Source organism: Strigops habroptila, chromosome 4 (genome assembly GCF_004027225.2).
Source record: "Strigops habroptila isolate Jane chromosome 4, bStrHab1.2.pri, whole genome shotgun sequence".
NCBI classification, from domain to species: domain Eukaryota; kingdom Metazoa; phylum Chordata; class Aves; order Psittaciformes; family Psittacidae; genus Strigops; species Strigops habroptila.
The window spans coordinates 10,856,516-10,884,437 of record NC_046358.1 but is presented as its reverse complement, the minus strand read 5'-3'; the positions used below and the strand labels follow the sequence as shown (position 1 = coordinate 10,884,437).

Here is a 27,922-nt window from a genome sequence, read left to right as displayed (position 1 = left end):
GCTGCATGCTGTCCATGTGTATACACACGTACTCAAGTGCAGCCTGTGCAGTTCCTTTTCCCTCAGCACTGCCCCTTGGCAAAGCTTTGGCTACAATGCTCCTTGGGAGCCTCAAATCTGTAAACTTTTTTTTGCCCCTGTATCTCAACAATATCTGCATCCTAAGAGGATGTGTCTCTCACACAGCTTCCCCACCATGAAGGAGCAGTACAGCTTCTGCTGGCACAGGTTGAGCTCATTGCTGTGCATAGCACACAGTCAGGTAACCCAACCAAGACTTCAGCTTCAAGGTCTCTTGTCGCACCTACATCTTGCCAACTGTTAGGATACATTTGTTCAGGTAGCTTGAACATTTGGCCAGGAACCAGTTATTTCCTCAGTAAAGTGTGATGAGGCATCCAGAATGGCTCAAGAAGCACACAAGAGGTCTGTAAGCCTGTGTGAATCTCAATGTGTTCAACAGCCACTCCAGAGCAGCCATTGCCACCTGCTATCCTGCCCCATTGATTCCTCTGGCACCAACGACCAGAAAGATGATGATGACACCAGATCTTGGAGGGGTTTTTTTTGCTGCCAAAGTCAACAAATGGGGACTCATCTGGGAACAACAGCAACGACTGTCCCAGAAGAGCAACCCAACATTTCACCACAGGCTTGGAGCACCTACCAGTGAAGAAACCCCCACCCAAGGAGACAGCTTGTACCACTTCCTTATAAGATGCCATCGCCTCCAAGTCACCAAGGATGCTACCACTCCAAAGGATAATACTGTGCTTTAATATTTGAGAGACAACAGTTTTACGTGGTACAACAGCAGGCTGCAGATACTAGACATACATACACACTAGGTGTAGTTAAAGCTTGTGTATTTGAACAATACTAATGTTCCAAAAAAATGCACCAAGTCTTACAACAACAACGTGAGCAAAATCCAAGGCCACAAGTATAGAGAGGTATGTTTTAAGGGCTACAGGTCACATGGAAATGAAACACAGTGGTGGTGCAATGCAAACTTTATCCTGAATAGAGATAAGTGGTTAAAACACAACCTTTCCCTTACCTCAGGAGCAAGACAGTGTTTTACAGAGACTTAATTTCCAAACTAAAGCAAGCAAAGAGAAGTACTAGTGTGTGCCCCTTTGGTCCTCAAATTCTCTTTCCTGTTGTTGAGTTAGAGAGTGAGTTTTACTCTCAACTTCAGGCAAGAAAGATTTAAGGCTTTTTCAGCTGGATATGTGAAACATATACTGAACCAGAAAGTGGCAATATCTGCTTTCAACCATTTCAGAAAAACAAATACCATAGAGTTAGTGTATTTTATAAATGTGCAAACCAAGCTTGTTTACACTAGCAGACAAACACTGTTACAGCACTTAACTCTACAGAATCCAGAACAGAGGATATTATAAAAGACTTTTTCAAATAATGCTGTGAAGGTCATCAAGGTGAAATTAGTGTAATTAAGCACATGAGGTTGTTGTTTTTGAAAGTTCTTTAGGCCCAATGGAAATTTGATCAGACATTATTTCCATTCCATTTCCAACGCAGGTTGAAGCAAGAGGCAGGAATGTTGATAAGATGGAGCTTGCCAGACCAGGAGCTGTCTTTCAGGTTCACATACAGAACATCTTGGATTCATATTCACCAAAGCAGATACGACTATGGGAACCTTCTCTGTGGGCATCTGACACCCTGACATTTTATTCTTTAACTTTTGTCTCCTGTGCTTAGTTTGGGAAGGGTGGTTTTCATTTGCGCCTCATGTTTTCCCAATTAAGAGTTACAAAACACCCATTAAAATCATAACAAAGTATAAGAAGCTCAGCCAAGTCCAGCTGACTGAAACTTTTTGTACCAATACTGCCAGATACAGAGGTTGCCACATACACAGAAAAAATGCGGTTGAATTCGCTTTGATGGCCCTGGAAATGCTTTTCTCAATTGCTCTTACAAAATAAGTTGTTGTCATTTCAGGTTACTTTGCCCTGAAATGACCTCCTGTCAAGCAGAAGAGGTACAACGTGCTGTGTTCAGGATTTCAGTGCTCACCTTCAGTCCAACATTTATGAGATGCAAATCTTGAAATGCTTGAAATCTTCATTTTCAGATTACGACACTACTTTTAGCTTCTCAATCTAACCCACAGAAATCCAAGAGGGAAAGCTCAAGATATAAATACCATTAAAAACCTCCTTGGATCTCTTAGCACTTCACAGACTCTGGATTTTCCGCCCCCCCCCCCCGTTAAAGTTTGCTTAAAAATAGTAAGAAACTAACAGTTAAAAGTGGTCAGAGATTCTGAGGCACAGATAAGAAGGCGCATAAAACACTGTATACTGAGATAAGAATGTGCCCCAAATAATGGAGAAGTTAATTCCCTGCACATTAAGAGGCTAGGACAAATGTGTTTTAAGTTTCTCAAACAAACAAAAAACACACACAAAAAAGGAGGGTTAATACTAGCGAGAACATAAAACACCACTGGAGGTAACATCTCAAAGAGGTATGACATACACACCCAGATTTTTAAACAGCCACTGCAGGACTTGTAATAAAATATAGTCAGAGATAATTCAGGACCATACTTTTCAGCAGAGGTGCAGTATTTGCAGCATAAGGGGTCCTACAAGGATCCACAGCCTTTCAATCATTTCCTGTGCTGTTGCACATTTATTCTAATAGACATAACTATTTCATAAATATCCATTTCACTCCTAAGCCCCACTTTTCTCCTAAGAGCAGAATATTCTGCATTGTGGATGAAAAACATTTCCAAAACCTATTCATTGCTTGTAATTCTGTGACATCAGCATCACTGGAAATCCAGGAGGAGCCTACCTCATCATTACATTTTTCGTTTGCCATCAGAAGTCTTTTACTGCACAAAGACTATGACAACAATTCACAACGATTTAGTTTAAGAGTGAGATGTAGGAACAAGTAAGAACAGACGGTGACACTGGACAAAATCTCCAGAGTGCGTTTAGAGAATAACACAGTTTCAGCTCCTAATGAGTGTCAAGAATTCTTCACGGGTCTTTGGATCTTCCCGGAATACTCCCAACATTGTGCTGGTTACTGTTTTACTGTTCATTTTCTGTACCCCACGCATTACCATACACATATGCCTAGAAGAAATGAGAGGGGAGTCAATAAATCAGGCATACTTGAAAGAAAGAGACAAAGGGTTCTTACATGGTCACATTAAATTCTGTGGAAGTGACAAAACCTCCACATCCAGAATGGACATCTGTCAGTAGTACCTCAGGTGTCCTCTACAGAACAGGAAGTCAAATTCCCAGCCCCCAAATGCTGCTGTCTCTTCTCTAATCCTAGGAAAAATCCCACCTTTCTAAGTTGTATTCTGATGATGAGGACATGCCTGTTGCTAGTCCCAAGCTTTGCTCTACTTGAGGAAGCAGAAGGCGCACTGAGGCAGAGCACAGAGCCAGAGCAGCTGGGACAGCTGACCACACTGCCAGTTGCCACATCTCTGCAGCAGAGCAGGTAGGCCCCCACTTTAAATGGCTCCAACCCACTGGGCCGTTTATGGGTAAGGATTATTACTACTGTTGTTATGCGCTCTGCTTTGTAAACAAGCATGGCACACAGCTACCACAGCCAAAGAGGCAACACACAACAGCTCTGAAGCACACAGCCGGAATCACACGCAGGCCATACACTACCACGGAACAGCTCGGGGTAACTTACGTAGCTTCAATAACCACTCCAACTCCAGCGGGCTGTAAGGCTTCTGTGATGGCTATTGCAATTTGTTTGGTAAGGCGTTCCTGGACTGAAAGAGCAACAGGGTGTTCAGAAGCAGTGTTAAAATCCAACTAGCATCCGTGCACAGCCTCTATCTGGACAGCAACATTGCATCCTCACTTCCAAGTGTGCCTGTTCCCCACCACCCATACACAAGTACTGCTCTTCCTAAGTAAACTTTATTAGTACCAAATCCTATCTTATGTTTTTTATTCTTGGACAGACCTTTAATCTGCTTGGTTATACTGGGAGTCCTTTTGCACTATACCATTGCAGGAATTGCACTACCGTGATTTGTTACAATAGCTCCTACATTTCCTACTATGCAGTTAGATTTTCTTGCCTCTCTATTTTGTCTCAACTTTAATATATTTGTTCACTGTTTTTACCACTGCATTATTCATTCCCTACATACAATTTCTCCTTCTAAAAGGAAATAAAGATTAAAAAGATGAGCAAATTAAGGGAGCCTACTGCCCTGCAAAGCTTAACTTCCTGCAGCTCTGGCACTCCCTGCCCACTGGTCTGACACCTAATGGTCACTGAGACTTCTGTCACCAAGAACAGGCCAAATTTAACTGCAGGATGAGAGCAGGCTGAGCCCAATCCAAGGCCTCAGATCCTGCAGCTTCCTCCACTTCTCAAGGATAGCAGGCAGGCAGTCCATAACATGGCAGCTCTCACTTCATCTCTTTCAGAAAGCCAACAGGATGCTGGGTTACATCGAGGGCATCACCAGCAGAGATAAAGATGCCATTGTCCCATCTACTCAGCACTTGTCAGGCCACACCTGGAATACTGTGTTCAGTTTTGGTCCCCACTATACAAAACTGGGCACAAGAGAAAAATCTTCCACAATGAGAAAAGTCAGCCATTGGAATAATCTCCCCAGGGAAGTGGTGGATTCCACAACACTGGGCACTTGATATTTGGCTGGACAGGGTGCTGAGGCATCTAATCTATGTCATGCTTTGCCTAGAAAGGTTGGACCAGATGATCCCTGAGGTCCCTTCTAACCTGATACTCTATGATTCTTCAAACAAGAATTCTTGAAGACATCTCTCAAACTATCTGTAGGAGAGTTCACCTCCCGCAGCATCCAACTAGTTTAGTTATTCCTGACAGCTGTATCTTGTAGCACATTTATCCCCTGAATCAGTTACTGGCTACAACTATTTTCATTGGCAGATGTTACCCTTCACTGGAAATGCAGAGGCTGAGGAAGATGGCAGATGAGAAACACTTGTCCAACAGCACAGTGGTTTTTGTCAGACTAAAATTTGCACAGCTGTAGTCCACCTACAATTACCAGTGCCCTGAGCTGGCTAGCAAAGGAATGCACACAACAAACCCAAAAATTCACCTGCTTACCTTGTAATCTTCTACTGTATATTTCCACAATCCTGAAAGAGAAAGGAAAAAGACAACGTTATAGTTATACCTATCTGACCATTGTCTGATCATTGCAATTAACTTATCACTACCAAACAAGACCACTGTACTGATACATATTCTTACTGGAAATCTGTGCAACATCACACTACTGCTCAGCCCTGGCTGGCATTGCTCAGGACATCCCTCAGCACATCACTGTGTTTACTGACAGGTTCCCTCTACCCAGAGGGTATTTCAGAGGCAAACCGGTCATTTCTTCTACAAGCTACTTCTATTTACTGTTACTTTTGAATTACTTGTACCACCACACCCCTGCATTACAGAGTTGCATGGGAATCCGTGCCCAAAGACCCCCTGAAAGCTAATCCTTGAACTGAGGTCAGACTACCTCCTTCTGCTTCAATCTAAACCAAATGCTGTTTTAAGGACGATTCAGATATTGGGATTCCCAGAAGGCTACTGAAATTAAGCAAGAAATGCTTTGGATTCCTGCATTTAACCACAAATTTAACTAAGAACAATGAGACAGAATTGCTTTTATTTAAAACAGATACTCTCCACCCATACATCACACCATCCTTCACAGTTCAATGCAAGGATCACCTTAATACTCCCCTCAAACAGGACTTCAAATTTAAGCCATTTGTGGGGCAATGCAAGTGATACTACCATCATTTATTGCCACAGTGCTGTAACCCACACATTTGAGAAAAAAGTCTTATAACTGCTCTGTAAATCAATGGGTTAGTCATGCCAACCTGAAATGTCTAATTACACATCAAGTGGCCATGTAAAGAAGTTGCTATAGAAAGCTTCAAAACCTGTCTCATCAGGCTAGACAAAAAACAGACACTGGCTAGCAGCCTGAGGCATCAGTTACAAGAAACATTTCTGACAATGAGACTTGCCTGCTGCTTTGGAGAGAGACTTATATGCTGAAGACTCCCCTCCAGAAATGAAATGGTTGTGTTACAGCTACTCTAAACAAAGCAACATAATATTTAGATGAAATGTACGGATAGGAAACAAACTGATGCTCAGATATTTTTATACTGCTGTTACATATAAGAAGTCCTATAAGCATGTTTATGTAAAAACAATTCTTTGCATTAACATTTTCAAGCCTGAACTTAAAATCCAAAGAAATGTTTGTTTACTGAATACAGGTCATCCACAAGTACAGAAACTCACCATATTAGACTAATCCTATTATGAAAGATTAGGCCTACAGTACCAGCAGCACCACAAATCTTTGTTTGAACACTGGTTGCATTATGTAGGGCACGAAAGGAAAGCACTATTTGGCCCACCAATCTTTTCATGGTAAGCACACAAAGCAAGTAAGGACTGAGAACATTCTGTTATACAAGAATCTAATCTTTTCGTTATTGCAGTATACAGGAGTCTTACCCACGAAAAAGAGGCAAGATTTCACCTTTCAAGCACAGTGCAGAAAGCCTTTCACATATTCATGCATGTTTCTATACTGAGAATAGTACGAAAATTGTACACTTCTAGCACTGTGCTGCCACTTGCATTAAAAATCACCAAACACAGTTTTGAGTTCTTCTTTACACCTGCAGTTTAGAGGTAACAAAAGACCAGAACAAGCACAACTCAACAGATGCACATTACAAATGTGATCCTTAGTCCTGCATTCAAGCCCTGCAGAAATGAAACCAAGTGCTAAAAACAATCTCTTCAGCAAGGATGTTCACCCTCAGAAATCTAACTCAAATAAAAAAACCCTGCACCACTTAAAGAGACCCAGCCACATGAGTGCCAGCCAACACACAAGCCATGAACTGCCACACAGACATCTCCAAGTGTAAGCAGGTACAGAAGGCAGTCTTGCCCAGCAATTGCAGTGCTGATCTTCAAACCTCATCCTACAATTTCAGCAGTTAGGTACAGCCACAGAAAACATGTAAGAAAAAAATTTTAATGTCAAACTGCCTGTTTCAGCCTTTTAATCAGAGAAAAGTCCACTCCTATAAGCACTAGACAAGAAGATAGCCTCTCTGTAATTTAGATGTGACAGAGATATCACATCTAAACAAAGATGTGACCTCCAAGGGTCATTCCTCTTCCAAACCAAATTCACTGTTGTGCAAGCAGAGCACAGAACAGGGCTGGCTGACTTTAAAGCAGTGTAATGTCATATCCTACCCATTTCTTACCTGCTAAGAAAACCCAGCAGGCATGCAGATTTACAAGGCTAATTCTCATTAGTATTATTGGAACTACAGCAAGATTAAAAGGCATATCAGGGAAAGCATAAGCAAAATCTGTGTGGACTTTCTGAACTACAGCCAATTTTTCAGATTCGTTTCTCAAGAAACTCTTCCACTTTGGTCCCCAGTAATGTGCTTATTGAAGGAAACTACCATCCCCTTCCTCACCAGAACTAGAAAGTATCACTTTATAACAAGATTCAGTGCAACAACTGATCCAAAGGAATCAGTTGAGGAAAAAGCTATTTTGTGTAACAAATGGATTTCTCAAGTGTATCGCAATTGCTTTGTTTCTTAGGCGCTCTCAGCAGATCTCGAGTGAAAGAAAGAAATGCCAAATTTATCTGAAGTCAGCCAACAGATGAAAGCTTTAGATTCAGTTTCTATCCACAGAGTGTGCTCATTTGCAGCGTGGAAGTTTCGGATTTTTGTTCTTATCAGTCAATATACACACAAGTATCAAATAGCTACAGACCCCCACTGGTTTTTGTGGCCTGCCTTAGAACATGACCAAATTCTCTGTTTCTCTTGTGCCAGTGCTTCCTGCAGACACCAATGCTTTGGATACACATACAAAAGCACAACAGCTCTATTACAGTCAACTGACGTGAATTAACATAGAGCTCTAAGACTTATCTGTCCTCTCCACAAAAAACATAATGCTGAGGATTGGTCTAAATCCAAATCCAGGACACAAACTGAGCTGAGCTTTAAAGAGGGACCAGATTAGAAAGATTAGCACAGTTAGCACAGCTTGGAATCCTTTTTACAAATTAGCATCACTTTCATTACATTAACACTTACCTAGCAAGCTTGCTGAGGCCAAGTACTTGTTTGTTAGGAAGGTAGCCAATATGTACCTAGACAGGAGAACAAACCATTAACAGAATCAAAACCACACTTCCAAACACATATGAAATGCATGCACAGAGAATGAAATGTGCATTTGTTCCAGAACTAACTATGGAACAGTCCAGAAGTCTTAGCATGTAGGAAGAACATGCCACCATGCAAGCCTGAAAAATTGTGGAGCTAACAGAGACTGTAAATGCCTGGTGAGGTCAGTGTCCTGGTTAAGAACAGCTAAGTTTTCCGAGGGGGAGAAAAATCACAACTATTCAAGAGTCAAGGCTCACGTTCCAAGTCTCAGGAATGCTACTACGTTTGGGTACAAAAAGCAGTCTATTACTCAGCACAGCACTATTCATCTAAAATAAACGTGCTTTTCTTTCAAAACCTAAAATGGATTTAGGCAGTGGGAGGGAGAGGGATTGTATTTTACTTCCAATGAAACTTCTGATGGCAAGAAGTACTTTGCCACAAAAGTCAGGCTGCACTGACTGTTGTTTGGATTTTTTTTTTTTCCCTGCTTTGGTAGTACCATACATCACTGTGCAATTAAGTCAACTTCCATCCTCCTCAAATATGGATGTGCTGAATATTCATACTAAACACTTATTTGCACTAAGTTCAAATAACTTCTACTAAAGTGCTCAGACACAAAGGTATCTGGGGGGAAAGGCATTTAGCTTCTTGGTTTTAGAAAGCAGCACAGGCTATGAATTCAAGTGGGTTTACAGTTATAATAGGTTATAAACCAGCATTGTGTCACTGTACCAAAGACTTGAAAGATTAGCCAAGATACAGTAGGGGAGTGTCAGTGTAGGATTCTTAGCACTTTGCCGAGAGGCCCCATCTCAGAATCCTGTGTTGCTGTATCTGCCGTCAGAGGTACCACAGTGCACCTAGTTACCTGGCTAACATGCTCGTTCCTATCACTTCTGTTGGGTAATCAACCTACTGACACCTGAAAAGACATGAAACATTTCAAAGTGAGAGACATAACTTAGAAGCAAATGTTGAATCCTGTTCCCCATTGAGTGTTTTCATGAATTTCTTAATTTCATTTAAGATGGAACTGCAAATTCAAGACCTACTGGTCGGTATTTGCAGCCTGTTTGATGTACCCAACAGGAGAATGGTTAGTCTGAGAATATTTAGAGGCATACCAAGTCATTTAGCAGACCATTATACGAGCAGGACCGATTCGGTGTTTGCGAGGAGATTTCTCCAAACCACACAGGCTAAAAAGCTAGATGTAAAAAGAATGCATATATTGCCGCAGGAGTAACAAAGAGGATAATAGGCAAAATAGAAAGCTTGTTAGGCAAATAATAATAGGCAAAATAGAAAATAATAGGCAAAATAGAAAGAGTTACCTTGCTTTCCAGTATAAAATACTAACAGTGAGAAAAAGCAGATGAAATTGAGTTGACTCAACTAAATAAATGTCTGGTTTCTGTTCGGGTATTTTATTTTTGGGAGACAGTTTACTTGGAACATATGTGGTACTGATTGAATTTTATAGACAACAAAAGCATTTGCTACTCCCTGGCCTGCAAGTACTTTATAATATAACAGATGGATCAGAATAAACTCCATCCTTCTGTGGTGATAGGGGAGTGAAGAGGCTGAAATATGCAGAAGGGACTACCCACTCTGAACTCTTCATCATGTCTACAGTGGTTAACTTGAGAATTTTTATTTACTTTTTAAAGTTGTTGGCATCACAATTCCAACACCCTCTGGAACACCAGCCCCTTTCATGGGAGTCCCAATCTAAGCACCCTCCTGTTAGTCAATTTTGACCACCCTTCTCCCTGATGGGGCTCGTTTATTTAAGACAGGGCTACTAATCAGAAGTTTGTTCTGATCACAAGGGGTTCCCGAGGTGAATGTGCACTAGATAGCTCTGAGCCAGAAGCTAAATCCGTGACAGAGCCAGTGTGCAGGGTGAGCTGGTTTAATATCAAGATGTCTGCCCTCAAGGCTTGCTGCTGCTTCATGAAGAAGAGCTTTGATATTAAATGTCAGAAACCATTAGATTACTTAGACTAGGAAAGGTTAAGCATTATATTTTAGGAGCTTAAATTCAAATAAAACTCACATTAAGGAGGTCTTTCTTATTTGTATTCCGAAGACTAACTTCTAGAATCATAGCCGTAAGCAGTAAATACTTACAGCTTTAAAAGCTTTGTAGTTACAGCTACAAAAAGTCTTTTACATGTACTTTAGGTCTTTTATCATATATTCTCACATTTGTTTTGTGAGGAAGAGTTACCTTTCCAACAAATGGAACGAGATGATGCTCACACAATGAGAACATGTCTATGTCCTTCACAATCACCATCTCGTCATGATCTTCATCAAAGATGGCATCATTCAGAACATCTGAAATTAAAGATTCACATTAAAAAATAAAAATAAACGCACAAGCATGGAAAGTTCTTCCAGCCAGTATCTGAGAATGCTTGTAGCAAGAGCACGGCTCTCTCAGTACTACAGATTTTAGGGTTAGGATACAGGAGGCAAGTAAAGAGTAACATCACAAGTGCGCTTCAGTTTGCATATGGTCATACAATTGCCACAGTGCTATGTCAAACCTACATAGGCTACACCAGAAGGCAGCCTGTAGTGGTTTATTTAATAGTTTGAGCCCAGATTAGACTAAGTCTAGTCTTTGCAGAATTACTGACATGTTAAGAGCAAGACTACAGCTGATAAAGCCAGTGCTGAGGAGGAGAGGATGCCTCAAAATGGGCTTCCATTAGTGCTTCCGCATACCACAGGCAAAGCTGAGCCTGAGGTTTGAGAAAAGCTAAGCCATCACAGCAGTTTCTTCAAACACTTCAGCACCAGCATCACTGTCTTCAAGGAGGCTCTGCACTCAAATAAGATACTCTTATTTCATCCTGAAGTACACCAGCCAGCAGCTGTTTAGGCATAGACAAAAGTTGAAGAGACAGATTTGTATGCACAGATCGGGGAGTGATTTACTGTCCCAAACTGAAAGCAGGCATGCATACGCATACTCCAGCCTAATTCTGCACCTCAGAGTTAACAGAATTGAAGGGGAGAAACCCACAAAGACAGAAGGAAGAAGAGATAGCTCACTAAGAAAAGGAATACATAATGTGACACTTTGCTAGTCTCAAAACTTAGCAGGACAGATCCTCAGTTCATTTTCCAGATTTAGCAGTCCCCTGACAAGTCTCCTAGCAATTTTGACACAGGTTACAGCAGATCACTATCGTCTTCACGAAGATTGCAAGCAGCTAGACCATGCCTGGGGAGGTTAAAAGTAGAACAGTTTCAAGAGACCAAGCCTTTTGAAGGACAAGAGAGAAAAGCTGTATAGAAGACAGATTAGAGAGAATAGCAAGAGAGAAGCAGCTGTACAGAAGGGCTGATAATCAGAACAAGGAACTCTGCAAACAAATTAGCTTGAAGCCACACCGACTACTTGGAGTTACTTTCAGGAACCAGAGTCACGTACACCAGGACCAGAAGGAACCAGGTGCTCAGGGACTGCCCTGCTTCATCCACAGTGGAGCTCAGCACCTGCAGTGGCAATTACACAAATCTAATAGTCATGTCTGCTCTACTTGCCTTTATGCCTTCCCCTGACATGCACGTACACCTAATGGCCACCATCTGTTGTCAATAACGTACCATCATCATGGAGCATTTTAATTTCCTGTTTGCTATCAGCACTACACAGGTAACCCTGGAAACTGTGCGCAAGATGTTCTGCCTGCGATGCGTGTTCTTTCCTGGAATGGCTGGCAACCTGCAAGACTGCAAAGCTGAACCCCAGAAGGCTTTTGATCAGGTCAGAGAGCAGGAGTAAGGGGCATGAAAGAGCCCAGGAAACAACTCTGTAAAGGCTTATGATTTTGTTCTTCAAATTTCAAAGCCTAGTTTACACCAAGCTGGCAGGAATTCTGAGTACATGAGAACATCATGCAGTTGTATAACTATGAATTCAGCAGGAATAGCCAGAATCCAAAATGGAGTAGGCTCAGAGGAGAGGGAAGCGGAGACAGAGCAGCTGTCTGGGTTCTTAGCCCCCTCCTGTAATGGGAGGGGGGGCTGTGCCATTTCTACAGCAGAAAGGCAAACAGTGCTTTCAAAAAACCTGCTACTATGCCCAGCATTATTAAAACAAAATCCAAACAGAGCCACAGAACATCTCCAGAGTGATTGCTGCTGTTATAAGACCACAGCTTGGCTCATACCAGCCTTGCCAAGAGCGTATCAGAGTCCAATGTTAGATACGGATTTATGTCAGCACACTCTCAAACCAGACTGTTCAGAACAACCAAACACAGCCATGCTCTCATTCAAAGTCATGGTAACATGTGACACAGCGTAACGCTAAAACTACAACAGAAGGTACTTTAGTCATGAAGTCTCATATATATCTGCATATATATGCATATGCACACTGATTTATATATAAAGTATGTATTAATAGATCCTTACAAACTTTATCTAAGGAACCTAACCCTATCATGGGAATGCTTAAGAGCCATGCTGTATCATGGAGACAAACAGATTTGTCCGCTAAGAATATAACCACAGAGCTAGGGGATGCTTCACATTTCTCATTATATGGGTCTTGCCAATTTTGCACCTTAAATTTATTTAACATTGCAGCCAGAGCACAGATACCTGCTTAGCTGCACAACCTCTGCAGTTGTGCCTGCAGCATGCTGATTTTAAGTCAGCATTTGTTACTCCTTGCAAAGGAGGGCCAGAGCCCGTAAAGGAAGAAACCAGGTTAGTGTTAGCCCCTCCAATAACCCCTTCACAACTGCTAGGTGATACAGAGAGACAAAGGTAAAATAAGATGTGAGACTGAAGGCCACTACCTGAGTAAATGACCGTGACGTTAAGAGAGCCAGTTACCCCAACCCTGCTCCAGTCCCTCCTGCTTGTACTTCATAAGGCTCTTCTCCTTGAAGCCTGCCTATGCCTATATATCCCTATACCTCCCCCTTTGAAATCTAAGCCTTGTGTTGACAAAGGAGAGGTAGGTATAAGGGCTGTGACAAGATGCTGTGCTACATCCCACTGCAGCAGCTCTTTTCCGTAATTACAGAGGAGAGCCTTGTTTGGCAGGCATTCAAACACTTTGTGCAGGGAGGCAATACCATTTTATCTAACTTCGTCTGCCTTTTTGTGTGTGTGTGTCATTCAATTTGCAACTGCCGCAAACAGAGCCCCAAGAAGATCAGCCTGCATCCTGCAGCACATGTTCTGGAGAACTTAACAGAGCTGAAAGGACAGAAGGGGAAACAGGGCCTCAGATTAACCAGGCCAGAAGTAAAGCTGAGACAAATTCAGGCCTCTATTGCCATTCTTTCATTTGGAGGCCCCAAAACATTTATTTTTGCCACTCAGAGCAAGATCCAGAAGTCATGTTGTCCCTCCCCAGCCCTGTCCCAGTTCACACAGAGCAATGTGGCTGTTACACTGGCTGTGTCTCTTAGCTCTAAAATGCTCACCTGCCTTTTTAATGCATCTGCATTTTCTCCATCCCTCCCTCCTGTGACACCAGGATCTTCAAAGCAAAAATGTAAAAGTCTACAGGGCTTTTAGAGGGAAGGAGGGCTTGAAGTAAATATTGCTTAGTTTCCTGACAAAGCAAGGCACCTGAAGCTCAGATGGGCTCCTCAACAGGCTACTGGTTAACACACAAAGGAATTCTTCCTCTCAAATGAAGAAACACTTTTACTCCCTACAGTACCACCTACGTAATCATCCACATCAGTAGGATAGGACCAGCATCTCCTCTGCTAGCAAGAGGATGAGCATGTTCATGTATCATCCTTTGGCCTCTCAGAGTCACACCTCCCTTCACTCTGCTTTTATCAGTGACAGCTGTGCTCAAGTGCTGCCACCAAGCCTTTTCTGTAAGCCAAAGGAGATTGCAAATATCCCTATTTTCCACCACCCCAGAACAGCTAAGGGAATTTACTGCTTAAGTCCTTAAGCCTAGACACATCGTGTTAATTAAAAGCTAAGATCCAAATTAAAATATATGGCTGCAAAGAGGGGAACAAAACCAAACATTTTACATACAGTCAAGGCACTCTCCAGACTATTGCAGCTGATTTTTCCTTCAGCACAGAGCTCAAGTCCTAGTACAGAAACTTCAGTGAGCTCTTAAAACTGAATAGTCAACTCTACAGCAAGTTAACTACTGAAACAGCAGAATTAATTCTTTTCCCTTTATCTTCAAAAAGAGTTGATAAAAGCAAATATCAGAATTAGATGAAGACAGAATGAGAAAGACCTTTCAGGATTTTGCGTCAGAGCTAAGCAAAAAGACCTGTTGCTATAGAAACTATTTGCATGGCTTTAATGTGACACAGGAAAGCAAAAGCACCTCTGGCAACCAAAGACACAAGATCCCACCCAGCATATGGCTCAGTAGGTGAAGGGAATGAAGGATGGCAGCACTCTGCAGAGCAGCACTGCATCAGCTTCACAGCACTTCAAATGTCTCATTTTTATTATGCCTGGGAGACAGAAGAATGATGTAGGCTGTTCTATGAGTTAAAGTACTTCCCCATGGTGCTAAGTTGCCTCACTGCTCCACTTTAGAGCTGTCAGACTGAGGATTGTTCAGTGTCAACAGAACGAAGGCAGCCTCAGAGATCCCCTGTGCTCATGCATCCCGGTAGAGACATAAGGTTCTCCTGATACCCATTACACAGCTGGTCACTGACAGCCCCTATGCTCTCTATGGTGACCTGTAAGTCACAGCAGGCAGCTGAGGCCATCATAGCAACAGGCTCAGGCGAAGGGAGGCAGACATCCAGTGGGGCAAGTCACACCACAGCAATGCCTATTAGCTTGGACAAATTAACATACAGGCTGAGATCAGGTACCTTCTGCTCTCCTGGGAACACAGACAAAACCAGTAACAGACCTAGAACAAACATGGGTCATGGTTTGGAGGGTACTCCAGAACAGCAGTGCCATAAGCCAGAAACCAAAGGCTAAGGTATAATCAGCTGGGGTATGTTGGCAGCCACCTTTGAATGTCTTTCTCAAGTGCCTCTTCTTCTGAAGACAGATGTAACTAACAGAGCAGGAGACATGAACTAGAAGCTGAATGTGAGATAGGGAAACCAACAGACTACAGGGGCAGAATTAAATCTGAAAGGAAATCGCTGTGAAAGCCTTTCAGTTGCTGCTGGGTAAGCAGTAAGCTGTAAAGTCAAAACTGAATTATTTTAGTTATTCATGTGATGACACTACAGGTAACTGTAGTTAGAGAAAATATTCCAGACAAGAAACAGTTATTGCAGGTTTTCAGTATTAAAAAGGTACCAGGAATTTATTATGCACACACAGAAGAGAATCAGGCTACAAAACCACTCATTCATATAGTTTGTATTGCTGCAGAAAGTTAATGACTTCAGGATAAGAAAGGGGGTAGTCTGGGTATGCCATTTGCTTCAAGAAGTCTTGAAGAGCTCTAGAAAGAGCCACAGCCTAATATGCCACATTACTATTTAAATAGGCAGTGGAGTTCAAGAGCTGCAGAGGAAGATCAGATGAGCACTATGCGGCTTCCTTGCTATAACATACCTTCCTAACACGAACCTGAGAAACCTCAGACACAGAGGAATTTACAAGTTCATGACTAATATTTCAGATATCATCACTGCCACAGCAAAGGACTAGAAACAGACATTCAGCTTCTGACAGGAACATCTGTTTCAGAAGCAAAACTTTATTCCTCAGTTACCAGGAGAGGTGAACCAGATGTGTAATTTAAGACACTTCATAGAAGCAAAGATGGAGAAAAAGCATTATTGCTATTCAACTAATTCTGGCCACTATTTGTACAGATTTGTTTATTTTCCTATAAGACACTTTCCATGTTGCTGTGAGAGACTCAAGCCTGCTCGTAAGAGATCAGTTATTGCAGACTCTCAGATGAAGCTCAGATTAGGTTCTAAAAGTTGTCCTCTGCCAGGAGGTTTATTAATATGTGGGAAAGCAGGGTTATAGAGATACTCATTAAAATGTATCAGGATTTCAATAACCATTTCAATGTCTCATGCCATAGCAGGTGCTGAAAGTCCCCTTGTCCACACTTTCTGAAATTGAAACTGAGGGCAAAAAAAGAAAAATCAGAGAAGACAAAACACTTTGGAAAAGCAACATGATCAGGAGCCTTTAGCAGGTAAGATTCAAGAGGTTAAGACATTTATTAAATTCCCAACAAAACTGCAACCAAGCTTAGTGTTACTTGAGCATTAATGGGCAGGGGAGATCATCCTTGAAAGTCCAACAGTCCTAGTTTCCAGCAGAAGTTTCACTACATGGAATACCTCTTCCAGCATGGCAGGCTTCACGCATGCGTGGGTACAGGTTGAGGAAAGGAACCCCCAAGAACCTTACTCTGAACAACCCAGTATTTCCCACCCTCTGATTTACAAGAAAGAAGCTATTGCTATACCGCAATAATGCTGATGCTTGAGTTACTAATAGGTTATACTGTTGCACCTATGAAAAGCAAGAGAACTAGCAGTACCTTTTTTCCAGGAAAGAATGAAGTAACTCACCAGCTCTTGGCAAAGGGCAGTGCTGTTGATCAAACAGTCTTGTTTGTTTAAGACACTGCCTGTCTGTTTTATGTAGTGATGCTTAGCACCTCTCATCCACAGCAAACTAAGCAGGCTTGGAAAATTTATGAGCTTACACCATGGTTGTCATCTGTCAAAATACCAAATCCACAGACAAGAAGATGAAGAAAGAGTATTAAGGTTGCATTTTCACCATAGGAAAAGCAACATTCACACTGTTCAGTTAATCTACTCCGTAAAACCTAACTAGTTAGTACTTGCTTTAAAAGAAAAGCTGCACAGTAGAGTCGCTTGGCTTCCAGGGAAATAAAGCATACAAGCAGCCTTTCAAAAAACACAGCTTCAGAAAGAGAAGTTAACCTCTCCCAGTATTTCTGATTTTCTTTTTCCTGTTCAACATGCTGAAAGGACAGCAGAACCTGCTTGAAAGCTAACATACCTACCAGAAAAGTCTTCCAGCCTTCATTCACGTAGCAACTACCACCACTACCAACAAACATACTGTTTAATGAATATGCTGTTTTGCTTAGAGTGCTTATGGATGACGAAACCAGGTTAACTTCCCACTGTAGATGCAGGCAGCTTGTTCAACCTGTGCCTAATGTTTCCTACAGGATTACACAACCAGAACCAACTTCTTTATGATTTACTTTTTGAAGCTAGCATCACTGACATTTACTGTAGCTGACACTGTAATTTATCAGTTAGCTTTGCTTAGCCAAATGCAACTGAAGCTGAAGACTTCAGAATCAAAGTTAGTACTATCTGCAATCTTGTATTTCCATTAATTAACTCATTTTCTGCGTTTGCACACACTTGTGCTTTGTAGCATTTATATAGACTCACAGACAGCACCTCCAAGTATGACATTAAGCTTTTGGTAAAAGGAGGGCCAGATCTCTCAAGGTTTAGCCTTTGTGTGGCAGGCAATTGCCTGAACCAACTCTAAGAAAGCTGAAGGCACCTGCTATCAGCAGTCCCACTGTTAGCCTTTATTAAAAAAGAGGACAAGTTACTGTTTTGTTATATAATTTACTCCCAGAAGCATGAAGCTGATAGATCTGACTCTGGAAAAGAAAACTTGCTCTTGGATTCTCATGCAGAAGCACTGCATGAAATTGAGAAGTAAAATTGTCAGTATCTTGCCTGCTCTGCCATCCTTACCAACACATTAAGAGGTTTCTGTTGGAATGGCTGTTAGTCTATACAGAAACACAGGTGTGAACTGCTAGCATTTTTTAATCTGGTCCCCAGGTGGATTTTATTTGAAGTCACTGGAGGCATTCTTGCTGCTCCAGCAAAAGTTTGATGACTTTGTATGTCATGTATAGAAGCAAGATCTATACGTTTGAATACATTTTGCCAAAGAAAGGTTGAAGCCTTTAGTAAAGCCAGGATTAATAAGAGAAAAGACCTAATCTAGAAAGAACAGGAGACAGATTTAAACATTTAGCAAGTAAACTCTACTAATGGCTCTGAAATACAATACTGGCCAGCTGCAGAACACAGATAGCAAAGATGAATAAGGGGTAAAGCAGAAACACTGTTACCCTGCACTATGAAGGAGAAGCTGGAAAGCAGAATCAGCTTCTCTGCTACTCACATAAATCTGAATGGAGAGAAGGGTCAGAATTTAGATGTAATCTTCCCTACAACACTACAAAGCTATGGAAAGTACAAAAATATAAACAAAATCAGGTGTCACGGAAGCAAAGAGACAAGACCCAGGAAAGACCAAGTAACCAGCACATTTAACCATGCCCCAAATGTATTATATTCTCAGACACACAATAACCAAAAAGATCATAGAACAGTTTGTGTTGGACAGGACCTTAAAGATCACCCAATCCAAAGCCCCTTCAATGGACTGGGACACCTTGCACTAGGTAAGGTTGCTCAAAGCCCTGTCCAACCTGGCTTTGAATGTTTCCAGGGATTGTGGATCCCCAACTTCTCAGGGCAACCTGTTCAAGTGCCCCACCACCCTCATTGTAAAGAATTTCTTCCTTAGATCTAGCCTGAATCTATGCTCTTTTAGTTTAAAACCATTACCCCTTGTCCTGTCACAGAAGGCCCTACTAAAAAGTTTGTCCCCACCTTTCTTAAGCCCCCTTTGAGCACTGGAAGCTGCTCTAATGTATCCCCAGAGTCTTCTCTTCTCCAGGCTGAACAAGCCCAGCTCTCTCAGCATCTCCATAGCAGAGATGCTCCAGTCCCTGAGCATCTTCGTGGCCTCCTCTGGACTCACTCCAACAGCTCCATGTCCCTCCTCTATGCTAGGGGCCTCAGAGCTGGATGCAGTACTGTAGGGAGGGGGTGTCTCACACAAGCAGAGTGGGAGAATCACCTCCCTCAACCTGCTGGTCATGCTGCTTGTGATGCAGCCCAGAATATAGTTGGCTTTCCAGGCTGCACATTATGGAAATGTGCAGTTTTTCATACACCAGTACCCCCAAGTCCTCCTCCACAGGCTGCTCTCAACCCCTTCATCCCCAGCCTGTATTGATACTAGGGGTTGCCCTAACCCATGTCCAGAACCTCGCTGGACAACCTGTGCCAATGCCTCACCACCCTCACAGTGAAGAACTTCTTCCTAATATCTAACATAAATCTCCCCTTTGTCAGGTTAAAGCCATTCCCCTTGTCCTAGCCCTACAGGCCCTTGTCAAAAGTCTCTCTCCAGCTTTCTTGTCAGCTCCTTTAGGTACCAGAAGGCTGCTCTAAGGTCTCCCCAGAGCCTTCTCTTTTCCAGAGTAGATTACACCTTTTTTTCCTGTTCCTATATGGAAAATTAAAATGCCATCAGAAACTAATTGCTTTTCTCCTGCCTGCCTAAGGCAGACAAGCAAACTCAGAGGGCCGATTTTAAAGCCTGCAGCTATACTAACATTCACTAACTTGGTTCATCTTCATCATGCTTCTGGCTGTACAGTCTGGCAGCATTTCCACATAGTGGCAAGGGTTGTGAGCTCAGATGGGGCCAGCTGAAAACAGGAGCCTTTGCTTCTAACCCTGTGTTTGTACAATCACCACCACAGAGCTTTTACTTGACAAGCCTTTTATGAAAAGATGGGAATTAAAGCTATTGTGTCTGTTACCCTTTGCCTGTTGGGGGGTAAACGTGAACACTGTTCCTCCACACATCCCACAAATCACTGCTTTTACATCTGCCTATCCAGACAGTTCCACATAAGGAGCCAAATAAGCTGTAAAATAAACCTGACAAAACAAGTCAGGGCTGCTTTTTATTGGCTTTTGGAGTTTGTTTTTCCTGTGTGTGCTTGATTCTTTGTCTATTTGCCAGATGCTGTGGACTTGTTCTTCAGCTGCAGCTCTTCTGTGTCTAGTAAAGACAACTGAAGCTGGGAAGACTGAAAGCTGGGCATTGTGCAAGAAGAGGTGAGTAGCTGGAAAGTAAAAGGATTCTCCACCTGACACAGGAAGGAATGTTGTTAATATCACAGCTTCATTTTATTTCCCAGAAAAGAGCAGTCCAAGAGCACAGCACCTAGCTGTGACACTTCCTACTCTTGGGTATAACACAGCTCTCTCCCAGGTATGGATATTCAGAGGAGGGGACTAGAGGATATCCAGAACTACTCTGCATAATGAAATGTATGCAAGATCCACCCTGTAGCAGGAAAAAAGCTATAAAAAACATGAAGGGAATGTGTGATTCTGCACACAACTGTCAGAAAGATGAGGAGCCTTAAGATAGGCAGCAATCTCATCCAGGTTCTGCTCAGAAGCTATTACTAAGAACATCCAGTGTTAGAGACTGGCAGGATAACCAAGCCACCTCCTGCGTTTTAGAGCAGTAGACACACATGCAATTCCCAAATGAGAAGTTATTCTTAGTAGACAAAGGATTATTCTGCAAGACCCTGATGAATCCTCATCTCAAACACATCATAGAGCAGGACTGAAGGGAGAGAGGAACAAGGATGGCCATTGCACACAGAGCCTATTTCCAGATGTGAATCTGAAAACCTGGTTTGATTTGAAAGGCAAAACAAATGCCAAGACAGAAAAGCTGTTCCTGGGGGAAGCTAGAGCACAACATTGGCACATGAGTATAAGCTGGCCCTGAGTAAGTTAATGCCAGAAGTTATATGCAATCTGACTCCAGAAGACCCAACAGTGGAGAGGTGAAAAAGAAACTAAACACAAAAGCCACCCTCAAGTTGAAGCACAGTGCACTTACAGAACAAACTCCAAGGTGTTAGCAGAAGCTCTCTGATGCTAAACATCAGCATAGTTCAGCCTTTTTATTCAGCTGCAACACACTGATGCTGTTCTGGGGCAGGCTCCACACACCACTGCTGTCCTCCAGAGAGCAGACCAGGATCACCTCCTTCCTTGTTCACATTCAAAAGATCCTTGCTGACAGTATTTGCATCCCTTATGCACTAACAGGAACTTGCCTTTTACCGTAAGAGGGAGCAAAAGGGGAATTCCCCAGCTGGGAAAGGCTCGTTAGTGGAAAGGCTAAGAAGAAAACTAATGTAAAAACTAAGTTTTCAATTAAGATTTACCCTGCACTAGAATCAAGAGGCACGTTTGGAGTTGCTGGTGATGAGGAGAACAAATCCCACTCAGTTTCTCTCCTCCTGCCCTCAGGGAGGGCCCACGGCCAGCAAGCAGATAAGGGGGCAGGGATGTGAACCTGGGACTCCTCTCTATACCAGCATTTACTGCTAGGACCCTGAGACGGGGCAGGGACCTCCCCGACTTCCTCCCTTCTCCTCGTCGCACCTCAAGTTTAATTCTCACCCTTGGAAAACCTCCCCTGATACAAGCATCAGCAGAAGCGGTCTTTTTCTGAGAAAATTCAAGCCACCTATGTCTGCTAATAGAAACAAATGTGCTACCCGTGCTGAACACAGCCTAGCTCAGCTGGGGATAGAGGAAAGTACAATCAATAAGTTTCTATACCAGAGCTTGAAAAGTTTATGCCAGAAAAAGGGAAGGAAAGTCACTTGCTCTGTTCACCGAAACCAGAAGCACAGACGTTTACGGCAGAATGTGAACTTCACTAGCACAGAGCTTAAAAAGGGGAAAGGAGAGAATAGAGAGACCCCGAGGTGTTCCCAGTGCTGATGACAAGGAGCATCAGACGGCGGGTACTGTGGCAGGGCAGTGGCAAAGCCCAGTTTAAGCAACACAGTAGGAAAGCCAGCCCCACGGCTGGTACGGGAACAGCAGGCTCCAGCTCCGCCGCCCGGAGCCCTCCCCGGGAGGACACCGGCCCGCCCGCGGCAGCGCTCCCTACCCGAGATGGTCTCCTGGTAGCCCTTGGTGAAGAACTGCATCGCGGTGGCCGCCCTCCAAGGCGTCTTCAGCAGTCCCTGCCGCTCGGGGTCCTCGCCCAGCGAGCGCAGGATGGTGGTGTATGCGGCCGCCAGGCTGGGCAGGCTCAGCTCGTTGTCCTCTTCGCTGCGGGGCCGCTCGCCCCGCCAGCCGTCCCCGCCGGGGGAGACGCGCGGCTTCTCGGCCACCGCCGACGGTGGGGAAGCGGAGGGCGGCAGCGCCCTATCCTGCCGCGCGTACCCGTTACAGCCCCGCTCCGCCTCCATGGGCCCCGGCAGGGCCCGGCCACCGAGCGGGCAGCGCACTGTAACGGAGCTCGGAGCCCTCAGCGACGCCACCCGCCACCGCCTCGGACGGTCACTGCGCTCCCGCCCGCCGCCTCAACCGCTCGCTTTATACCGCCCGCGCCGCTGCCATTGGCCGCAGCCGCCGTTACGTCACCCGCCGTGTCATGAGCCGGCCGGTCTCAGCCCGCCGCGGCGGCGAGGCGCCGGGATCCGGGGATTGCCCCGGCGGGTCCGTCGGTCGGCAGGGACCCCCTTCATCACTGCTCCGGCACGGGAGGGATGGAGAACGTGCCGCTGGGGTGCGGGTCCTTGCCCTGCGCACCAGGTTCCAACACCGTTCTCCGTTTTCCCTTCACCCTCTCCAGCTTGGAGAGATGGTCCTTTTCCCATCAGGGTGATGCTGGTGCATCCCACTTCGTAGCTCCCCAGTGCTGCTGGAACACTGTCATACCTGTCTTGGGGTGCTTTGAGTCGCTGGTGGCATGGTGCATTCACTAAAAAGATCCCTGGAGTGGATTTGCCCTCATTCATGACAATCCCTGCTGCTTTATCACAGCTGGGTTTCAGTCCCTTCAAACCTATGAGCTCCACAGCCCCCTTCCTGCTGCTCATGTTCCCCAGGGTTTTCATATTTCCACCTGTGACTCTGGAACGTGCCCAAATATTTGGTGGTTTATGTGGAGATCTGACTGGGATGTCACCCCGATGGTGGTTTGAGCATCCTCCATCCTCTTCTAGGGAAAATAGGGCAGACAGAGCACACCTCACCTTTGCCAACAGCCCCGTCTGCTCTGTCCCAAGTAGGGTTCAATTTTTGGTTGTTTGGAAGGGAGATCCCCTCAGCTGAAGCTATTCTGGGATTTTATAAGATAGAAACCAAGCCTTCAGGTTCAGCTGAGCATCGTGCATATGCTCTGTCACCCCAACCATGAGTGGAGTAACTAATATTTTCTGATTTGCTACCAAAACAAATGCCTGAGATGCTAAGGGACACAGCCCTCTTTTCACACCCGATCTGTCCATAAGGCAGCAGGGACAAATTCTCCACCCTTGTGCCTAGGAAATGGTAAATTGCTGGGGAGACAAGGAGGGGAAGAAGCTGTCGGAGGGATGGGGCGCAGAGCATGACTCACTGGCTTTCCTCCATCTCCTCCTGGCACAAGAGCTACATTTAACCAAGACGAGTGAAAAAAGAGAACAAAAAAACCCCAGCAGCAGTAACACACTCCACATTTATCATTCATTTCCGATCACAGGTTTCACCAGGAAGGAGTCAGGATGACTAAGGTAAAATCAAGGAGCTGGAACTGGCCTGCAGCCAGCCAGGCTTTACTGAGTTTCTATTGCCCCAGGCTCTGATTGGGAACAGAAACTGCTGTACTGGAGGATTTGAAGCTCTGAACTTCATGCCTGCTCCTCCCCATCACCCACCGAGGTGCAGCTGGGTATCTTGCATCATTCACAGCCCTCTGAGGATGTCCAAATCCCCTGTATAAACTAGATGGGTTCCCTTACTAGAAACATGTAAAAACTGTTCTACAGCTTTCACTGGGATCCAGACCAAGCTGGCACAGTTCAAAGTGTTGGGTAGCATTTCTTAGAAGCTACAAACCACTGACACCTAATCATCCGTATGAGAAATGGGTTAGTAAAGGGCATCTAAGTATTTTGGCACTCCCTAGCATTTTCTACCTTTATTTTCTTAGAGAAGAGGAAGATAAACTCCCTCTGGAGTCACCTGGGACTTTACAACAGTCTGAACCATGCAAGCTGTGGAAGTTGGTTGTAATTTTTTTCCTATTTATGGGGAGAGAAGGGCAGTTGCCAGCTTGTTTGCTAGCAGGACCACTGTGTGTATGTGCAGAAAATCACTTTTTCTGGGTATGTTTGAGCAGAGGTTGCACACAAGGAAGCCAATGCCAGCAGTTCTACATTCAGGTATGTGCCGGGATATGTTATGACAATCTGATTTCCAGCCATGGTAAAGTTCTCTCCCTCTGATACACAGAGAGGCTTGGCCTTTTTTTTAAACATAGGAAACACAGGCTATAAACCAGGAGATGGTATTGCAAAAGTAGGTAAAAGATACTCTGAATTTCCTAGAGGAAATCTGTCCTGTCTCTCTTTCCTGTGCTTGCTCAGAACTTAGGGGTTATTTTCATTATTCAAAGTTTGAAGAGAGATTCTTAAAAAGCAGCAAAACAGGGAGTGCAAAACGCTCCAAGGCTGTAACTCAAATTATTTGCCAATTTAGAATAAGGTCTGGAGCAGGTGAAAGCCCAGGGCACCTGCTGGAGAGGTCCCTATGAGAGCCTGGGGATGCTGTGAGGTGCCAAGGTGGGGGCATATGAGCGCGTGGTCCATGGTAAAGCCCATCAGACGCATCTCCCATCTTTGAAAGTAGGAAAAATACAAAATAGGGACAGGATGGAGTGGGTTTGTATTCAGGCTCCAGCTCTTTGGCCCATTTTAGCCAGTCGAGTTTCCTCATGGCATTGAGTGGTACATGGCACAGAAGGGCAGGAGGATAATTCCCTCCATCCCCAAGATGCTCCTCAGGGCTTGAAGAGCAGGGTCTTGAAAGAAACATCTCCACATCAAGCTGACTAAGGATGAAGAGACCCTGGGCAGTCTTCACAGGGTCAGATGAAGCCGTCTAAAAGGTATTTCAAGGGCAATTCCTGCGCTGACAGCTGCTAAAAGGCTGAGATAAATCACACACAAAATACACCTATTTTTTATCTGTTGACTGTAAAGTGGACCATTTAGTGCTGGTCTCAGAGCTTAAAGTTAGAGATGATGAATTCCACCTTCTCAAACCATCTGTGTCGGCCCGGCATGTCATTAACAGCTCAAGCAGGAAAAGAGCAATGCAGATCGATCCTTCTATTAACATCAAGCCAGAACATCACCCAAATGTGATCCTCAAATAATAGCTGAGCCCACAGCAGCAATGGATGGCAATGTCGCAGCCTACTGACATCCTTCCCATGCCCTGGAAGCACAGCCTGAAATTTATCAGCCTCTGGAATCACAGTGCGTCAGTTTAAAGAGTGAATCACAGGCAATTTAATTCTATTACCCAGAATAACAAGCAAAATAGATTACAGGCTCCTAAAATACTAATCTCTGATGGAGGGATTTGCTGCTCTGTAAGGACAGAGGATCTCCAAGGTCTGAGGGGTCTTCTGCAGATGCAATTTGCTTTTTCACTTCCCTGGTGAGGTCTCACATTTTAGAACTGAAACTGGAAGTGGAGGCAGCAGTTTTGCCCTGGCTGGCTTTCTTTTTATGCCTTCACGGAGCAAGGACACAGCATCTCATGCCAATGAACTCCTCCAGCCTTTGCTTCTCAAAATTTGGAAAACTTCAGAGGGATGGCCTGAGCAGGCTGTAGGAGGTAAATTCATATTTATGCTTTTAGGAATGTGAAAACAAATGAATAACACAAGTCTTCAGGCTCCCATAGAGCTGTACCCTGTTTCCAATGGGAGCCATCTGACACTGGCCATCTCTAGGTCTCTCCAGCCCATTCCCAAACCAAGGGTGGTTTTTGTATTCATGCACCGGGCAGATGGGAATAGCAGCTGTGTCCCCACATCACTCCCCCTTGGTTGTTTCTCGCAGTTACCACCCCAAGATCAATAATGTGAGTTTGTAGACTGGGCTGTTCCCTGGCAACACACAGCTTGAAATCATTCCTGCAAATTTTCTCTGCCATTCGAGTCCAATTGAGTCCAGCATCAAGTGGCTCTTTTCACAGCCTGGGTGGGTATTTGTGTTTTGCTTGCCTTTAAGTAAATTAATTACTCTCACATTTATGTGGCAGCATTCAGCTGAGTGCATTTAGTGAGAAGCCAGGTCTGCTGTTGTCCATCAGAGCTCTACTGCATGAGATGCCCAACTTCCTCATAGGCGGTTGTTGCCACTGTTGTCTTCTTAGATGAGCCAGCCAGGACTACCTAGCTGAGTCACTTCCTGACCAACACAGTTATGGTCTTTGGAATGAAGTTGAGGTGTGTTTCATGACAGAGGAAGATGTTTGAGAAGGTAAAACCTTGTCCAAATACAGGCTCTCCCTTGTCCAGCTCCACCCCAAGCATCCAAACTGGTTGAGTTTTCCTGACTCCCTACCCCAAAACCATTCCACATTGGTATAAACTTTCTTTTACTGCCTACAAGGTAAGAAACTCTCCCAGCTGCAGTAACCAAGCTGCCCCAGCTGTGCACACCATTGGAGCTGGGGACAACCACAGAGGCCAGGGACAGAGCATTATGAGCGAGAAGGCAACTTATTCCAGGTTTCTAAAGGAAATCTTCATTTGAGCCTGATGTGTTGCTTACTCCTGCAGGAAAAAAGGGAGATGTTAAAACCAACACTTATTAATTTTATAATCAGGGAATGCAATTCCAAACAAGCCATGGGAACTTCACTTTAGATGGATGCAAATCCTCAGTGAGGGCCGCAGCAGAAGCGCTGGAGAACCAACAGCTCCCTTAACTGTCAGAGGAGCTAACCCAAGGATGGACCAGGTTTGTGGAAACTGGAGGACATCCCCAGAAGCCAAGAGGAGACATCTTTCTTCCCTGATGGAGATGAGCTTCTCAGAGTTGCATTGCCATTGCACTTGCTCTCATACTCTAGTACCAAAAACTTGACATAAAGTTGTGCTGCAAATAGACCTTCTAATCTGATCCCTACCTGCACTGAAAACAACAAAAGAAGTCCAAACTCCTACTATGAAAGGCAGCAATCAGCTTTACACCATTTACACACCGTGCTGTGTACCACATGTATCGGTACCCTCGCCAGAGGCTGCTTGTCACTGGGATTTAAAGCTCAGCCAAAGGAAAAAAACTCTCCAGTTTCCAGGTTGGCTTTTCTGAAATACCTGTTGATTTCAGCAGAAAGGTGGCAGTTCAGGACAAACAAGCATTTCTGAAGACTTCAGTGAAATTCTATTAAATTATTTAGGGAGCATCTTAACAAAAACAACAAAACCCAAACCAAAGCAAAACCCCACAGAGCTAGTAGAGATGTAACAGTTTATGTTTTCACTTGGAAATCTATTCCACTTTTTCTGTTCATTTTTGGCTTGGCATTTCATTTCCACCCGAATTGAAAGTTATACTTAGCACTGTCCTGCTGGTGCTTTGCTGGATGAGTGCGCTCCGTTCCTGGCTGGCTCAGTGCAGCTCCCTGGAAGGCTGCAGGTGATAGAGGGTGTATTTGTAGCTCTCCCTGAAGCTGTGTAATAGAGCAAATCCTGTCTTTGATGAATGAAAGGTAACTGCGGCCTAGTGGGAGGTGATTCTCCCAGGATAAAAGCAGCTGGGTTCTTGCTTCCATGATCTTGATAACCCTTCTTGGCTGTTTATTTTATTGTCATGGACAGCAGCAACTGTCATAATTAAAAATCACTGCTGCAATCACCATCACAGCCACACAGCTCCAATGCACAACTTCAAATCTGATGTT

General features: G+C 44.0%; 1 protein-coding gene across 1 annotated transcript; it reads right to left on the bottom strand.

The window, feature by feature from the left end:
• Positions 1–754: 754 nt before the first annotated feature.
• Positions 755–22,501, bottom strand: GCH1 (GTP cyclohydrolase 1). Its single transcript, XM_030484746.1, has 6 exons — positions 22,119–22,501; positions 10,519–10,628; positions 8,202–8,257; positions 5,140–5,171; positions 3,712–3,796; positions 755–3,128 (listed from the first exon to the last, which is right to left on the bottom strand). The coding sequence occupies exons 1-6, from the start codon at positions 22,420–22,422 to the stop codon at positions 3,002–3,004; spliced, it is 714 nt and encodes a 237-aa protein (XP_030340606.1). The 5' UTR covers positions 22,423–22,501; the 3' UTR covers positions 755–3,001.
• Between the last annotated feature and the right edge of the window lie 5,421 nt (positions 22,502–27,922).

Coding starts and splice junctions, on each gene's coding strand:
- GCH1 (XM_030484746.1), bottom strand. CDS start 22,422: ATGGAGGCGGAGCGGGGCTGTAACGGGTACGCGCGGCAGGATAGGGCG. Junction 10,629..22,118: donor CTACCAGGAGACCATCTCGG/GTAGGGAGCGCT, acceptor CTTTAATTTCAG/ATGTTCTGAATGATGCCATC. Junction 5,172..8,201: donor GGCCTCAGCAAGCTTGCTAG/GTAAGTGTTAAT, acceptor TTTCTCTTTCAG/GATTGTGGAAATATACAGTA.